General features: G+C 37.8%; 1 protein-coding gene across 1 annotated transcript; it reads right to left on the reverse strand.

Annotated features, from left to right (window-relative positions):
- Nucleotides 1–14,549: 14,549 nt before the first annotated feature.
- Nucleotides 14,550–15,074, reverse strand: LOC145067451 (uncharacterized). The gene has a single exon (XM_079014589.1). It carries the CDS (start codon nt 15,072–15,074, stop codon nt 14,550–14,552), a length of 525 nt encoding a protein of 174 aa, XP_078870715.1.
- Between the last annotated feature and the right edge of the window lie 4,150 nt (nt 15,075–19,224).

Consider the following 19,224-nt stretch of genomic DNA (forward strand, 5'->3'; position numbering starts at 1 on the left):
CTTTGAGTCTTACTCAACTTGGCATTACTTTGTATCGGTAATTCTCCCTTCTTCGAGTTTTCCATACTAAAACGTTTTAGTACTTTATCTAAGTAAGTGTTCTGACTAAGTCCTATTAGTCTCTTACATCGTTCTCTCACTATCCTTATTCCCAGAATATAGGAGGCCTCTGCGAGGTCCTTCATAGCGAAGCACTTCCCGAGCCAGGACTTAACCTCCTGCAGTGTCGAGACGTCGTTTCCTATGAGTAGTATTTCATCGACATACAAAATGAGGAAGCTTACTATACTCCCACTAGCTTTGACATATACACATGATTCATCTTCGCTTCGTACAAATCCAGACTCTTTGACTTTCTCATCGAAGCAAAGATTCCATCTGCGAGATGCTTTCTTAAGTCCATAAATGGACTTCTCAAGCTTACACACTCTATTCGGATGCTTCGGATCAACAAAACCCTCTGGCTTAGCCATGTAAACATCCTCATCCAACTTCCCATTAAGGAAAACAGTCTTGACATCCATTTGCCAAATCTCATAATCATGAAATGCGGCAATTGCTAGCATCACTCTAATAGATTTTATCTTCGCAACTGGTGAGAAGGTCTCATCATAGTCAACTCCGGGAGTTTGAGTAAAGCCCTTCACAACCAATCGCGCCTTATATGTGTGTACGTTTCCATCCACATCGGTCTTCTTCTTGAAGGTCCACATGCACCCAACGGTCTTACGTCCGGGCACATTATCAACCAAATTCCAAACTTGGTTGTCATACATGGACTAGATCTCGCTGTCCATTGCCTCTTTCCATTTTGCAGACTCCAGGCCTGCCATGGCTTCCTTATAGCTATGAGGTTCATCTAGATTTATTAATGTACCATCACTAATATATGTATCCCCTTCGGTAGTAATATGAAACCCATAAAACTGGGGTTGAACTCTAACTCTTTCGGAACGTCTAAGAGGTAATGACTCGTCAATCGGTTCAACCGGAGTTTCCTCCTCGGGTTGATCGCTAGCGGTAGAGGTTCCTTCATCTATCGACTCTTGAATCTCTTCAAGCTCGATTAGCCTCCCACTGTCTCCTTGGCTTATGAGTTCTCGCTCTCGGAAAACTCCTCTTCTCGTAACAAAGACAACATTGTCCTTCGGTCTATAGAAGAGATATCCAAAGGATTTCTGCGGGTAGCCGATGAAAATACATCGCTCACTACAAGGTTCGAGCTTGTCGTGAGTATCTCGTCTTACGAAAGCCTCACAACCCCAAACCTTGATATGTGCTAACGAGGGAGATTTCCTTGTCCACATCTCGTGAGGTGTTTTGGCAACCTTCTTAGTAGGGACTCGGTTAAGGATATGGGCGGCAGTCTCTAAGGAATACCCCTAGAATGAGATAGGTAGTGAAGCACGAATCATCATAGAGCGGACCATGTCTAACAAGGTTCGATTACGCCTTTCTGCCACACGATTCAACTGCGGTGTCCTAGGTGGCGTCAATTGTGAAACTATTCCACACTCCTTGAGATAGTCGTGGCTTTAAGACTTAGGTACTCTCCTCCTCGATCGGATCGAAGCATCTTGATTTTCCTGCCCAATTGATTCTCCACTTCATTCTTGAACTCTTTGAACTTTTCAAACGTTTCTGACTTTTGCTTGATTAAGTAGATATACCCATATCTACTATAGTCATCGGTAAAAGTCACATAGAAGCGGTTCCCATCCTTTGTGGTTGACCTAAACGGTCCACATACATCAGTATGTATGAGGTCCAATAAACCCTCACCCCTTTCACATGTGCTAGTGAAGGGTGACTTGGTCATCTTTCCAAGTAAACAAGACTCGCATGTGTCATCTTCCCTAAGATCGAATGACTCCAACACTCCATCCTTTTGGAGTTGGGCTATGCGCTTCTTGTTGACATGTCCAAGACGACAATGCCACAAGGATGCTTTATCCATACTATTGGAAGAATCCATGCATAAAACATCATTTCCTAGGTTATCTACAATCATAACAGTTTCATAAATTCCATTACATGGTATTGCTTCAAAATATAAGACACCATTTAGATAAGCATAAATAGAACCATTCTCATTATTAAAAGAAGATCTAAATCCTTGTCTAAACAAACCATGAAATGAAATGATGTTTCTTGCCATTTCTGGCGAATAGCAAAAATTGTTCAAATCTAAACATAAACCATTCCTAAGCACTAGAGAATACACTCCAATCTTGGTCACAGGCGACGATCTTCTGTTCCCCGTGATTAGATTTATTCTTCCATGCTCCACATCCCTATTTCTTATTAGTCCCTACAATTCAGAACAAATGTGGTAACCACACCCGGTATCGAGGACCCAAGAAATAGCATGAGATGAATCATTAGATTTAATTGTATATATACCTGCGAAAGACGGCTTGATCTTTCCTTCCCTGATGGCTTGCAGGTAGTCTGGGCAGCTTCTTTTCCAATGCCCTATTTTATGGTAGTGGTGGCACTCTGCCTCCTTTGGGTTAGGGTTAGGCTTAGCGGGATCAACTTTGGTCCCACTAGAAGAGGAACCATCTCGGGACTTTCCCTTGCGGTGGCTCTTAGACGGAGCCTTCCTCTTCTTGCCTCTTCCTTGCCCAATGGCCAAAACAGGAGCTGCGGGTGGATTGGGAGTGGGTGCAACAGACTTGTCCTTGAGGTTGCTCTCGGCAACCCTAAGGAGACCTTGGAGCTTACTTAGGGTGACCTCTTCCTTGTTCATGTGGTAGGTCAATCTAAATTGATTGTAACACGGAGGCAAGGAGTGAAGCACCATGTCGATAGCCAAGTCTTCCCCAAAGTCAACATTCAACTTGCGAAGACGGTCGACATACCTTTGCATCTTTTGCAGGTGCACGGTTAGTGATTCTCCATGAGCTATTTTAGCGGAGATCATGTTAGTGAAGATCTCATAACATTCCTGCCTCGCGTTCTGGTGGTATCTCTCCTACAAGTCTTGGTGCATTTCGTACGGATACATGTCCTCATAGGACTTTTGGAATTCAGCGTTCATTGTGGCTATCATGATGCAATGAACCTTCGTCACATCACGTTCATGAGTCTCAAAAGCATTCATTTCAGCTGGAGTAGCGATTTCTGGGTTGATCTTCTTGAGCTTCTCATCGAGGACATACTCCTTGTCCTCGTAGCGAGCAATCGTGCGAGTGTATCTTATCCATTCGCTAAAGTTCGTCCCATCGAAAGTCACCTTTTGGCAAAAGCTCATCAATGTGAACGAGCTAGCAGCAGCGTTATTCGCGTTCGACATCTACAAATAGAAAGGACAAAGATAGATTAGAATTTGAATCCCTAATTATCACCCAATAAGAAAAATTAGGGCTAGGATCCAACAACAATATTTACATATTAGAAAAGGGATGTCGTAATCTAACATGCAAACAATTTGAAGGTAAGTGAATGACGATTCACTAATTCTCCACCATGAAAACATAACTTTAAGTTCTAAATGTATTGAGAATTCCTAGGTTTTTGTTGAGATTCATCGAACTTTTCAATGGCATGTTTAAATCTCGATATACCCCTCTCGTATGTGACTGGGATACCGAGGATCACAAAGCGGGTGTGAATTACCATGCAAATTCACACGGTGCCTTCATTGTAACAATTACATATTCGATGTGCCAGTAAACCACACACGCTCCATCGAACTATGATAAACAATGAATCACCCTTTGCCACCTTTGCTTAGAACCAATTAGTGTGCCGGTAAACCGCACACGCTCCATTAACTTATTAGCAAGGGTGCAAAGTGTAATTTCATGGGATTGCATCAATTCACTTTTCCTAAAGTAACTAGGATTGAGAATTTTTTGAAAAAAAACATTTAGTTACTTTGTATTTCATATTATACTTTTAATGAGGAGATGAGGTTGCCCTATCCTACCTGTTCGGCTAACGACCCTCCACCGATCAAGCAAGCGGTGGGTGTGAGTGTACACCCATTAAGCGCCATTTTATAGGCAGCAACCTTATACCCACCTTATAGACCGGCTTCGTGAATGAGTCCTACTAACGGTAAGACTAGCATTTTTAATTATACATATATATACATATTAATCTTGTAATATTATATTAGTATAGGGTTGAATTTTAAACTTGTAAAATTCTAGGGTTTGAAATTTAAATTGTCTAAATTAAACTTTTAATCACAAAACATAAAGTTCAAAACTTGAGGGCAAGTTTTAAACTTTTCAAAACATAGGGGATCAAATGGCAAATAATTCAAATTAACATTTAATCACATAATTATCCATATTTGATTTACTTAATTATTTCTTGCAAAACAATTTACCAATTTAATTAAAATAATTAATCAATTATCATATAAGGAAATTAATATTCAATTAATTGATAAATATCTTCAATTAGGTCAACAATATACTCAAATATATCATAAAATCGGATTTATATTGACCTATTAAGATTATGGTAAGTATCCAAAAGATAAATAACAAGAAATCCCGAAATTAGCTCTTTCTGACGCTCGAACTCGCCGAGTACCACAATGTACTCGCCGAGTTGTGCCTACTCGCCGAGTCCACTATGGGACTCGCCGATTTCATCAGGCAGAATCACAAAATTCGAATTTTGCAAGCAATAAACAAGCAACCAATGCATCAATTCAATAGAAACCAATCAAGGCTCTGATACCACTAATGGGTTTTGGTTATATGAACATTCCTATGTGCACATACAAACCCTAATGCTTGGATCTAGGTTTCTCTAATTGAACATGCATTGAATCCAAGACTTCTAATGACTATTATAGTATAATAACATAAGAAATTAGATTTGAAAGATTACCTTGAATCACTTGCTTGAATCTTCTTGTCGTTGGAGCTTTAGAGTCACAGTTGTCACTCCTCTAATGGCTTACAAACACCAACTAGCAAGAGGATGATTATAGAGAGAAGAGAGAGAAGCTAGAAATCAGCCAGGGTTCTTCCAAAGGCAAGAGTGCCAATTTCATCAACCCCTTGGGTCTATTTATACTTGTAAGGCTCCTACGGTTTCACCCTTAAAACCCTAATTGGATAACTTAGGCCCTAAGCAATCCAATACCCTAATGATAAGCCTTGGATGATTTCAAGGTCTATCATAAGCCTCAAAACCGTCCCCCTTTATCCTTAAGGGATTATAGCCCAAAATACAACTATCATTCAATTGACAATTTATGCCCCTTTATTCAATTAATCTCTTTAAGTCACCAAATTAATTCCTAATTAATTTATGACTTATATTAATCAAATAATAATATTATTATTCCTTATATTATTCTCATAATATATTAATAATATTTCTTCTCTCATTATAAATCATCCTATCAAGTTTCTATGGTGAAGGCAACCCAAAAGGACCATGCTCAACCGGGTCAAATACTTGCCTAATATAGTTGCAGCCTTAGACACTATTCCAACAATTGTATGGTATGTGGTACGATGGGGGAACTCACTAAGCTTCATTCTTACACTTTACAGTTTTTTTTTCAGGTACCTCTTCAGCAAAGGGGAAGGAGTTGGCGTGGTAGCGGCACATCATACACACACTCTTTGTTTTCCGCACTATGGATATTCTGGGATTGTACTCTGACATGTTCCTAATTTTATGACTTGGATTTTCAGACATGATACATTGTTTTATGAGATGATGTGATTTCACAGTATTTTCGTATGAATGTTTTTATGAGTCAGCTAATTAAAATGAAATTTTTGGACTTGAAAATCGGGTCGTTACACCCCTGCTACATCGAGTCAGGCTCGACATCGGCTTTCCCGGCATCGGGCCCCACCCAAACTCAAACCGTATTCGGGATCGGGCCCTGCCCAGTATCAAGTATATCTCGGAATACATGTGAACACAGTCAAATAATACACACACCCTAAGCATATATCATTAACATTTAAGCATTCCTCGGGCCCTGCCCGACATCGTACCGTCATCCGGAAACATACCAACATTCCTCGGGACCACCCCGACATCATACCGAAGTCTGGAAACATACATGTACAAACACATGCAAGAACCACAAAGACATCAACCATAAAAGCCTTCCTTGGGACTTCCCCGACATTGGATCGAAACCCGAAAGAGCATATAAACCTTCATCGGGCCCCGACCGACATCTGACCATAGTCCGGAACTACTAATAGCTAAACGGGCCAACCTTGGTGCCTTAAACCCGTTCCTATTGGAGGAAACTCACCTTATATGCTAGCTATGAAATATCGTGTGAGGAATCTTCGGCGGCTGCTCCAACGACTCCCCGACTATCAATTTCACAATAACACTTAATCAAAATCTGATAATCCTTCTTAGGGTAAAATGACCATTTTACCCTTGGTGAAAGTCAACGTACTGGTCAAAGTCAAAGTCAAGGTCAACTCCCAGTCGACTCAACTCGTCGAGTTACCTCCCTAACTCGACGAGTTCCTATACTACTCAGACTCGTGATCAACCGAGTGAACTCGTCGAGTCCCTCCACAGACTCGTCGCGTTCTACCTGGCATATAATCAGGACAACCCGACTCAACTCGTCGAGTTGTTTTTTGGATTCACCAAGTTCACCTGTCTGTTTGGGCTATCTTAATGGATTAAGCCCCTACACTTCATATCCAAGCTTCACACTTCAGAAAAATCCTTACAATGCCCTTTTAAGGGTAAAGTTTCTAACTTTACCCATTAGGACCTCTTCCTAAAGGGTTTAGCTCAAACCCTAATTCCTTGGGACCTAGAACTTGGTCCTTATCTCATCCTTACACCCAAATAAAGTTTACAAATTCAGATCTACATCCCTAACACTATATGGACACGTAAAGTTCCCACCTTTTCCTCATGCATGGCCTTTTGGGGCTAAAAAGGCCAATATGACATTCTAAGGCTTGCATGGGGGATCAAATGGCATAAATTTTGCACCTTTATGTCATATCAGCCCCTCTAGGTCCAAGATCTGGAAGAATACCCACTTGGCTCGATCATTCTCCAAAAGCTATCAATCTTGGATATAAAACCCTCATAAAGATGGACATAAAGAGATCTAATGAACTAATAGCCAATGTAGAAACTTGATTACCAGAAAATGTAGCAAATGGCGTGTAGTTTCTGGATCCACTCTTTCCTTCTTGAGCCCTCTATCTTCTTCTTCTTCCACAAGATTCAAAAGTACACAAAGATCACTAAAAATTGCTCACACTCTCAAATAACACTATAAGGTTTCGTGGATTAGGGTTTAGGACAGGGTGGCTGGAAATGAGGCCAAGGGGTGGAGTTAAGGAGCTTAAATAGGGTGTAAAACCCCGAAATTAGGGTTTCACTCTGGTCGATCTACTTGCCGAGTCAAGGGCTCTTAACTCGTCGAGTAAGTGGCTTAAACCCCACATATAATCTGTCCTCTACTCGACGAGTTAGGGCCACCAACTCGCCGAGTTACTCTTTCAAAATAATTACATTAGAGAGTTAAATTCATGCTAGGAACTAGGTGTTACACCTTAGAGCATAAAATCATCGACGACCATAGTTGTGCCTTCAACCACATCATCGTCACCAACCATTTCCGCCCTTCGCCACCGTTAGCCACATTTTTCTTGCCACTTCATCTGTAGTGACAGTACTCCTCCAACACTCTAAAAAGTGGAATCAGATTCCTATCAGTCTACTCTTTATCCTTTCAATAAGACATCTCCTATTACTTTTTTTTATGAAACTCATTCCCCCATTTTCTTTCTCATTACTTTATAGATTTTATCATGAAAGATTATTATTCAAATATAATTAATGTGTATTTGGAAATAAACTTCTGTGTTTAGATTGTATAAGGAGATATGGATTAATCTATCATATATTATGTATGTATTTCATATTTTCAGTATTTGATTCATCACTTGATTGGTTGATTACCTAATTGTAATCACTTAATAGCTAATTTCACTTGATTTCTCTCATTTGATCTATTATATAATTACACCACGATAAGGATATAATGTCTTCTATTGTAGATATGTATTGTTGTATACAACACAGTGTGTATTATAGTTTACCAAAGTACAAATTATATAGTCACCAACAAGTGTGATGGATGGACTGTGTTCTGGCATGTCTTCACCAGGTATATTATTATTTTAAACCTAAGGTAATTAGGGGTAAATGAAAATTAACCTTGTTATTTTGGTATTTTCATGAGGGAATTTAGCGTGAATGAAATGTAATCTTGTTATGTGATTGTATTTAAATGGTCATTTTCAGAACAACCCCATATACATTTTATTCAACAAAAAATAGATTAAAAAGGTAAAATGGTCACTTTTAGTATTTAGCACAGTCAGTCAAATGCATAATCAAACAACATGGTTTTAGTCAGAGGTAGATGTAGTATGGCCCTGACTCAGTCAATAACTATCAAATAGCCCTAAGATTTTCAATAAAAAAAATTAATGCAAAGCTTGTCCAGAATATAAATTATGTTAATCTATTAACCTTCATCTAGGTAAGGTTGGCCGGATGTGATTGACATAATATACTAATAGGAAAATGATTAGATAGCTAACAGAAAAAATATAAATTAATGGAAAGCTAAGTGCATCATTGACTTACTTGTCACAAACCTAGTGAATATACCCTTAGAAAATGATATGATAGTATCCCGGTTTTAAAATTCTATAAGACTAGGGGCATTCCACTCATTTTTACCATGAAACTTAGCGGCACGTCATTCCCTCCACGTGACTCTCCCCTCGTATAAGAAATAATCACCCATCACTTCCTCATACTTATTATTATTTTAAATAAATATGAAGCCATAGGATATTTTTTGTAAAAATGTCAAATAAATGGTAGAGAAAGGGAGAAGAAAATAGAGAAATTGTTGCACATCGAGTTTGATTATCGTGTTAGAGGGTATCGTAGTCATCACATCAGATGGTGTAGTGTTCCACCACCTTCAGTTATTACTACATGATTTTACCGCATGGTGCGGTGGGGGTATACATGTTGAATCAAGAATGTAATGATGAATTAAAAATACAAAATGAATCAGTAAAACAAACAATGTAAATAACATTGTAAGTTTTTTTTATTGATCTTAGAATAAGAGTATAAATGATGGCGACAATATTCAGATGAATATGAACACTTGGGAAAATCTTACTCTAAATTTAAACGTAGGTGTGGTACTTGATCAATAATACACAAACACGTGGGCATACACACGTGATGAGATAAGTGAGCTGCTCATACTAACCTACGATTCAAGTTAAGAGCACTAAAATAAGCCCACATGTAAGGTTAAGACCTATAATCTGATGATTCAATCTTATCTTCACGTTGATTCCTCAGTATCAGCGTGTTAATCAATAGCGTGAAGATTTCTTGTTCACTACAGTTTTCAGATCCGTGATCGTAGTGATTAGGATCTCATCTTTGTATAGTTTGTTTTAAACCCCTAATATGTATGGATTTACATAGATAGATTATCATTCCTAATATTTCAGTCACACTAGTTTTAGTTTTTACATTTATTGTAACTTGTAACCCTAATCTGCTTTGTGCACTTCTCTCTTTGTGAGAGAACAAGTTCATAGTGAAAACCATAATCAAAAATTGTTTTTGATTAAGACTTTGTGAAACCTTTTGTTCTTTTGACTATTTTATTGCTTGTTGTTAACCTCAACGATCTAACACCATGTCATAAACTCATCCAAAGGAGCATAATATATTATACAAACTAGTTCGGATACAAAACTCAAAAATTCAAATCAATACGAATCTTGAAGACCACTTTGGATATAAACAACAAAGCTTCATATTATCACAACAACTTTGTACTCAAAAATACCTCTTAGTATACCAATGCCTTAAAAAAGCATTTCTATAAAGTTGAGACATGTACACATTAATTGGGATACCAAGATACAATTTTATGTTACAATTAACCTTTATCCACGCAATAGTATGGGACTTGTAATAGATGTTTATTCAACGACTCATGATGGATGTGCATTGTAACATCACATTAATTGGGATACCAAGTAGGGATGTTCTTGTTAAGTCCATGGGGTTAATTGGAAGGGACAATGACTTAAAAGGGTAATATAACTTTTCATTTGTACACATTTGGTTACTAATTTTTTTTTTGTCTGTATTTGACCATTTAACTTGTTTTTTTGTCCATATTCAATCCTTATAATCGGCTACTCTAGGTTAAACCAGAAAAATGATTTAATAAGGTAATATGTTTTTTAGTTTGTACACATTTAGTCCTTATGACTAGTTTCTTTATATTTTGCTCATGACATCCTACGTGGGATAATCATCAATAAGGATTTTGCTCACAACTTCCAACTAGTATTTTACTCCTGTCTCTTAGAATCCTTATCTCTAGAATATAGGTAGCCTCTCTCAGATCCTTCATAGAGAAACACTTTCCAAGCCAAGACTTAACTGCTTGCGAAGTTGGAATGTCGTTTCCTATAAGAAGTATGTCATCAACATACAATACCAGGGAGGCTACTATACTCCCATTAGCTTTAACATATACACATGACTCATGTTCACTTCTGGAGAAGCTAAACTCCTTGATCTTCTCTTCAAAGCAAAGATTTCATCTGTGAGAAGATTGTTTTAATACATAGATTGATTTCTCAACCTTACACGCTCTATTGCGAAAATTTGTATCAACAAAACCCTCTGTCTGACTCATGTAAACATCCATAGCCAAATTTCTATTAAGGAAAGCAGTTGTGACACCCATATGCCAAAATTCATAGTCATGAAATATAGCTATGGCGAGCATTATCCTAATAGATTTTATCTTAGCCACCTGTGAGAATGTCTCATCATAGTTAACCCTTGGGCTTTGAGTAAAGCCCTTCATAACCAGTCGAGCCTTGAAAGTGTTGTAAGTTCCAAATCTACTTGTGTATCAATCAGATCCGTTTGATGGTGCGGAATCCCAATCAAACGGATGATACCAGATCAAAATAGAAGAGAAGGAGAAGAAGAATAAGTGAATCTATGATGTATTCAATGAATAGAATGATGCTCCATACATATAGTATACACACACTAGTTCTGCTCTCTCTAAAACCCCTTGGATTTCACACACTTAAGCTCCTCTCTTCTCTCAGCCATAAACTCCTCACCCACCTAACATCCATTATTATGTATATGGGGAACATGGGTCGTAGTTCACGGCCGTGAACAGGCTTAAGGCCGTGAACTGGTTTATGGCCGTAAACATTCACCTGGCCGTGAACACAGCTGCAAATATATATTACATTATAGAAAAACCAATTGCCTACAAAATCAAAGTATAAACCAATATTTTAGACCCAACAATCTCCCCTTTGGTTTATAGCTTTCTTTTCTAATTGACCCAAGACACTCCCCCTAAAAAGTAGCTAGCTTTTCTTGTTAATCTTCATTGGGAGCTTTGGTTCAGCGTTTATCTTCGATTTCTTCACAGCTTCAAGATGAACTTGATAAATCTTCAATAAATGACTTCATCTTAAGCCGTTGGGATTCTCTTCAAAATTTGACATTAAACACATGTTGGGTGAGGAGGCTTCTTGAAAAGATTCTTGAAAATTGGCGCTTTCAGCTTGAGAATCTTCAGAGAGAACATCAGAGAGAACAAATCTTTTGGATCACTTCAGTGGGTATATAGATTGATTGAGGAGGCTTCAATGCAATCAGTCGCATAATCTTCAAGTGCAGCTTCACCTTGATTCTAGAGTTGAAAGATTAAAAGTTGAAAGAATAAGTGTGTATCTTTCCATCCATTTCGGTCTTCTTCTTGAAGATCCATTTGCACCCAACTATCTTACGACCTGATACATTATCAACAAAATTCCAAACTTGGTTGTCATACATGAACTTGATCTCTTTGTTCATTGCCTCTTGTCATTTGGCTGCCTTAGGGCATGCCATTGCTTCCTTGTAGTTAGCTGGTTCATCTAAATTTCTTAGTGTACTATCACTGATAAATGTGTCACCATCAGCAGTAATATGGAATCCATATAACTCAGGTTGCATTCTAACTCTAATGGAATGTCTAAGAGGTAATGACTCATTAACTGGAATCTCTTCTTCTGGTTGAACCCTAGCATTTTTATGGTGGCATTTTGATTAAAGTGTGGTAACTGTTATTATATGAAAATTCGACAAGAGGTAAGTACTTATCCAGTTACCACCGAACTCTAAGAGGCATGCAAGGAGCATATATTCTACTGTTTGGATTGTTCTCTCCGTTTGATCATCTGTCTGGGGATGATAAGTTATGCTAAAAGCGATTTGAGATCCTAATTCATGTTGCATACTTGCCCAAAAATGAGAAATGAAGCGAGTATCACGATCAGAAATAATCTTTAGTGGCACACCATGTCTTGCAATAATTTCATCCAAGTATACTTGTGTATATTTCTCCATTGAAGCTGTTTCACGCATGGCAAGAAAATGTGCACTCTTAGTCAGTCGGTCGACAATTACCCAAATGTTATCATTCCGTCTCGTAGTCTTTGACAATTTGGTAATAAAATCCATGGACAACTCCTCCCATTTCCACATGGGAACATTAATACTTTCTGGACTCCCGTATGGCTTTTGGTGTTCCGCTTTGTCTTGTAAGCATACTAAACATTCCTGCACATATCTTCCAATGTCTCTCTTCAATCCAGGCTACCAATAATCAGCTCGTACATCATAGTACATTTTACTTGTACCAGGATGTATTGATAACTTATACTTATGGGCTTCGTCTAAAATCTTCTGTCTTAATCCACCAATCTCTAGAATCCATAGCCAATTCATAAATACTTCCAGTCCATGTGGATCATCAATTAAAATATCAGCATAATGTACCATCCCTTGTTTCTTCACATTTTCTGGCTGTAAGGCCTCTACTTGCCATTTCTTTAGTTCATCAAGAATAGTGAACTTTACGGTAGTATGGGAAATAACATAACAGACACTATTATGATAAACCTTCCTGCTAAGTGCATCGGCAACTACATTGGCCTTTCCAAGATGACACAGGATTTCACAGTCATAGTTTTTGATCAGCTACATGGCTTGCTGTTGTCTCATATTCAAAGTTTGCTGACTGAATCTATACTTGAGAATTTTGTGGTCAGTAAACAATTGGCATTTTGTACCAAAAAGATAATGCCTCCAAAGTTTTAGGGTAAATACTACTGCAGCGAGTTCGAGGTCATGGGTGGGATAATTCTTTTCATACTCTTTCAGTTGTCTTGAGGCATAGACTATTACTCTACCACGCTGCATTAACATGCAACCGAGTCCCAATCTAGAAGCATTGCTATACACAAAAAAATCATTATCACCTTCTGGGAGTGATAAGGTTGGAGCATGAGGAAAAAGATCTTTTAGAGTTGAGAAAGCTTTTCCTTGGGCTTCACCCCATTCGAACTTTACTTCCTTTCGTGTAATACTCGTGAGAGGTAAAGCTATACATGGAAAATCTTTAATGAATCTCCGGTAATACCCCGCGAGACCCAAGAAAATGTGAATTTCGGAAGCATTACGGGGCACTTCCCAATTCTGAATAGCTTCAATTTTGGTAGGATCTACTGATATACCGTCACCAGTAATCACATGGCTGATAAATTGAATTTGGTGAAGCCAAAATTCACATTTGGAGAATTTAGCATATAGTTTCTCCTTTCGAAGAAGTTCGAATATTTCACGAATATGAATGGCATGATCAGCTTCAGACTTGGAATAGATTAGAATATCATCAATGAATACGATGATAGATTTATCGAGCATTGGACAACACACCCGATTCATCATATCCATGAATACAGTAGGAACATTTGTCAAACCGAATGGCATGACAAGAAATTTATAATGCCCATATCAAGTACGAAAAGCAGTCTCCGGTACATCCTTCTCGTGTACTTTCAACTGATGATAGCCAGATCTCAACCAATCTTCAAGAAATAGCTAACACCCTGAAGTTGATCAAACAAATTGTCAATGCGAGGTAGTGGGTACTTGTTCTTGATAGTTACCTTATTTAGCTCATGGTAATCAATACACACTCACATCGAACCGTCCGTCTTCTTGACATACAGTACCGAAGTATCCCAAGGAGAGGTACGCGGTCGAATAAAGTCTTTGTCAAGTAATTCCTGCAGTTGGATCATCATTTCCTTCATTTCAGCTGGCGCAAGACAATAAGGAGTCTTTGCAATTGGAGCAACACCAAGTACAAGATGAATTCAGAATTCTACATGCCTATCCAGAGGAAGTCCAGGCAAATCATCGGGGAAAACATCAAGATATTCATTAACAACAGGAACATCATTTACAGTTTTCTTCCCCTCTTTTGAGATATCAACTGTATAGGCCAGATAATTAGAACACCCCTTCGGTATAAATTTACGAGCTTTTACGAAGGAGATTATTTTAACGATTTTAAGTCTTTTCTCACCGTAGACATAAATAGGATTCTCCCATTCAATAGGAATTTATACTAGCTTTTCATATCACAAGATTTCTGCACAGTTCTTTGACAACCAATCCATGCCGAGAATAATATCATAGTTGAGCAAGGAGATAGGAATCAGGTTAGCAAGAAAATTATAGCCTTTAATTTCTATGAAACAATCCTTATAGACTTTATCAGCAAGTAATGATATACTTCCCGCAATATCCACATGAAATGGTTGCGCGAGTGCATAGCAAGTAATTTGAAAGGAATGCGCGAATTCATGAGACACAAAAGAATCTGAGGCACCAGAATCAAATAAGATATGAGAAGGTCTAGAGTTGACGAGAAATGTACTGGTCACAATATTCGGGTCTTCACGTGCCTCCTCCATGGTAATTGGGAATGCACGGCCTTTAGCTTTTGGCACCTCCTCCTTTTTAGTTGGAGTACTCTTTGGTTGTTGGAGGGAAGCTTGACTCCCCACCATTTGACTAGTAAGAGTAGGGCAGAAACGCTTCTTGTGGCCAGTAACACCACAAGCAAAGCATGTAACATTGTTCATCAGGAAAACAAACTTCATGTGGCTTATTTCTCCATATCCATGACAGATCACTAATTCTTTTCCTAATATGCATTCACTCGGATGATTCTTTCCACAATTTCGACACGATAGTGACAGAAGAGAAAAAGATTGTGACCTACCGCAACCACGAGAGGTATTATGAGATTGCACTTGTTTACCAGGATCATATCGAATGGATTTAGCTGGTGGAATGGAGGAAATAGGAACAGTTTGATCAACACGTGGATGCTTTGGAACAGAATGAGTGGCACCACATATTTCTAAGTCATGCTTTCACTTTCGAGCATACTTAACAACTTTATCAAACGACAGAAGATCCCGATTAACCACGAAATCGCAGATTTCATACCATAGTACTTCCAGGAATAACTAAATTTTATCATCTTCAGTTGGAATATACTTTGCAGCAAACCGTTATTTTTGATTGAATTGAGTTTCATAATCATTCATAGTCATTCCTCTCTGTTTAAGCTCGAGGATACTCAACAACTTTATCAAACGACAACTTTATCAAACGACAGAATTAAGTCATGCTTTCACTTTCGAGCATACTCAACAACTTTATCAAACGACAGAACATCCCGATTAACCACGAAATCGCAGATTTCATACCATAGTACTTCCAGGAATAACTAAATTTTATCATCTTCAGTTGGAATATACTTTGCAGCAAACTGTTATTTTTGATTGAATTGAGTTTCATAATCATTCACAGTCATTCCTCTCTGTTTAAGCTCGAGGAATTCTTTCTCCAATCTTCTCCTCATGCCTAGAGGACAATACTTTCCTAGAAAATGAGTTTTGAACATTTCCCAAGATAAATTATCCTAGTTATACCCATTGAGAGCCTCAAATGTTGCTTCCCACCAGACCAAGGCTTCTCCGACGAGCATTGTAGAAGCATAATTAGCCTTGTCTTCATTAACAACATGAGAACGAAATACTTTTTCTGTGTTCTGGATCCATGTAAGAACAACAATGGGATTAAGAACACCTAAAAACTCTGTAGCACCATTACTCTTGAAATTTTTGAATGAGGGACGTTTCGCCACACATTTTGAAGATTCTCCGGTGGCTTTCTCTTTACCTTTATCACCATTCATTTTATGTTCTTTGAGAGTTTTCCGAATAACACTAGTGAGTTTATCCACAAGTTGCTCCTCACGAGGGGATACTAGAGTATTTACTTCATCAGGTTGAGGATCTCCACCCACATCTGGTGTATGGCTACTCACCTGTTCAGCCATTGATCTGAAAATTTGGAGTAATATAATATTTTAGAATATTATGATTTATCATTACCTAATAGTTCATTTAAGTCTTTCCTATGGTTTGTATCCATATACGTACAATGAATCCGTTCATATATTGAACTTTTGACGGTTTAAGTCTAAATACCAATCTGTGGTGTTTAGTTCACTTAAACTACTGCTCGGTTACCATGAGTGTGAGACCCACTATTTCTCTAATACCTTTATAATATTATTACTCCAAACATGCTACATACATATTCATAAACATATTTTACATATATGGTCTTATTACAAAAGACTGGATACAAACCGACTATTAAGATTTTTACAATGTTTTATATATTACATAACTTCCTAGTAATTTATACAATAAATACAAAAGCTATAATATTATCTATTCTACATCTTCTACCTGTACAGGACTATACTGGATGCTTATCACCTACAATACTTTAAACATTGAGAGGGGTAAACGTGTGGCGCTTGGCGACTTCAATAACAGTTACAATATAACGTTATGCCATATACATATTAATATGACAGAAGCAAAGAGGGTAAAAGAACAACAAAGGTATATGTGTATCATATGAAAAGCTTTCCATATCAATCAATAATCTGATTCACTGATTTGCAATCAATGAGACATAACAATTTCAACTTGATATACATCAATAAAGCTTCAGCCCAATTGGCACAGAAAATACAATTTTAGATTATCATTTTGCTAGAATATACAGGCTTTCAGCCCTACATTGCCCTATGCCAATACCAGAAGTTATACGAGTCATGCTCTACATGGCCAAACGCACAAAGACAATACCAGAAGTTATACGAGTCATGCTCTACATGGCCAAAGGCACAAAGCCAATACCAGAAGTTATACGAGTCATGCTCTACATGGACAAAAGGCATAAATCCGATACGAGAATAATATGAGAAATGCTCTAGATGGACAAAGTCTCAAAGCCAATACCAGAAGTTATACGAGTCATGCTCTACATGATCAACAATATAAAACCATAATAACTTAGGAAAGCACATTGAACATATAACACATAACATGCAGTTGTCCCTATATTGAACTCACTGTGAAATAACCAAATGATAAAATGATCATTTGGGCAACACTTCGCCTCTAAAAATGACTTTCTTTGACGAAACCGGGGATTTTAGTTGAAAACCAGGCTTTGTGCAGGCAGAGTTTCAACTTTAAACATTATTTTCTCGGGTCTTCGGTGTGTCGGGACTTGCTGTGGGTGTCGGGGATGTTTCCTAGGCTTTGGGGGGTGTTAGGGTAACTTGAAAGGAAGTAGAAGGTAAAATAGAGTGAAAGTTGTAACCAAAATTCAGAAGGCCTCTCTTTCTATTTATAGTGGTTTGAGGGCTCGCATTACGCTGGGCGTAATTCCTCGGTAAGCAGGGTGTGCTGCCTCAGACATCTCTTCACTAGACGTAACTTCGTACACTGGGCGTACGAAGTGGATGAACTCGGTAGCGTCAAGGCTATGACACGTGGCACTCATGAGAAGGAGTAGGGAGGGTAACGGACTCCGGAGCACTTACATGAGTATGTTGAACGTACTCCTTCGGACCAGCCTTGAAGTTTGTGCCCAAAACTTCAAAAATTCGTATCTTTCGCATACGAGCTCCGTTTTTGATGTTATTTATATCCAAACATAGGTGAAATTGTGCTCTAAAACTTTCGTTTAGACCCCATCGGCTAATTTTGACTTTATTTTTAATATTATATTTTTTATGGGCCGGGACGGGAAGAGTCCGTTACAAATTCATAACTTCTACTATTAACGAGATCTTTATTCTTGTTTTGGTTGTGTCGGATAAAAATCACTCGACTCGAGTTTCGGGTTGTGTACTGTTATGTTGAATCTTAGAAAATTCATAACTTCCTCATATGAAGTTGGATTTGGACGTTCTTTCTTTGAAAGTTCTCGGTTTCACGAATACTGCGACTTTTATTTAGATCACAAAGGCTAAAAAGTAGTTTATCGTGAACTCACATTTTAGCGTCATATGGCGTCGTGCCGGTTCTGTCGCGAAACTTCAATAAGTCATAACTTCTTCGTTATAACTCGGATTTCAGTGAGGTGTTCTCCTAAATGTTTCTAATGAGATAATCTACAACTTTCAATAACATTATTTTTACTTATTTCCTAATTTATATATTAAATTTTCGTTAATTTCAATATTTGACTTTTGATTGGAATCTCATAAGACTTCCAATACTTTCCGAATGATTCTAAACATAATTTTACTTCAAATCTCATAAAACTATCTTGTTAGAACTCAATGTTCAAACTCATATATTATATAATATTACTCACTTTTAAGCTATCAAGCTTACAAAACACGATAATTATACATGGTTAACAATGTGTATGTTACATAAGGATTTTCTCAGGATTGAACGATAGAATGCTTGGAGAGACACCTGCATATGCCTGATTTTTTGAGTTCATAAAACAACATGCTAATACATATTTTGAATGTTGGATAAAATGGTATGATTTGGTGATGCCATAGATTGGACTACTCAATGCTTGAATGATGTTTGATTTTTTTTTCTTTTAGGGACTCCGCTAGTGTTTGGTAACTATTAAGTGAATACATTAAATTGCATGTTGTAGGGATTAGATAATTTTAGAAGTTTAGGTTCAACCCTATTACACAACTCTTATTTGAGTCCAACCGTTGTGGGGTGGGATCTAGCAATCATAGAATTATCTGGTGCCGGTGGCATGTAATTGTATTTGTGTAATAGTTAGAAGGTATTGAAGAGAGTCTCTTATATATTTGATGGCGTACAGTGGTGGGAAGGGAGCAACAGGAAAGCCTAGGAGTTGTTTTTGATCATAGGGTTCTTTATATTGCAAGTG

This window comes from Lactuca serriola, chromosome 8, assembly GCF_051521515.1.
Source record: "Lactuca serriola cultivar US96UC23 chromosome 8, Lser_US96UC23_V15, whole genome shotgun sequence".
Classification (NCBI taxonomy): Eukaryota; Viridiplantae; Streptophyta; class Magnoliopsida; order Asterales; family Asteraceae; genus Lactuca; species Lactuca serriola.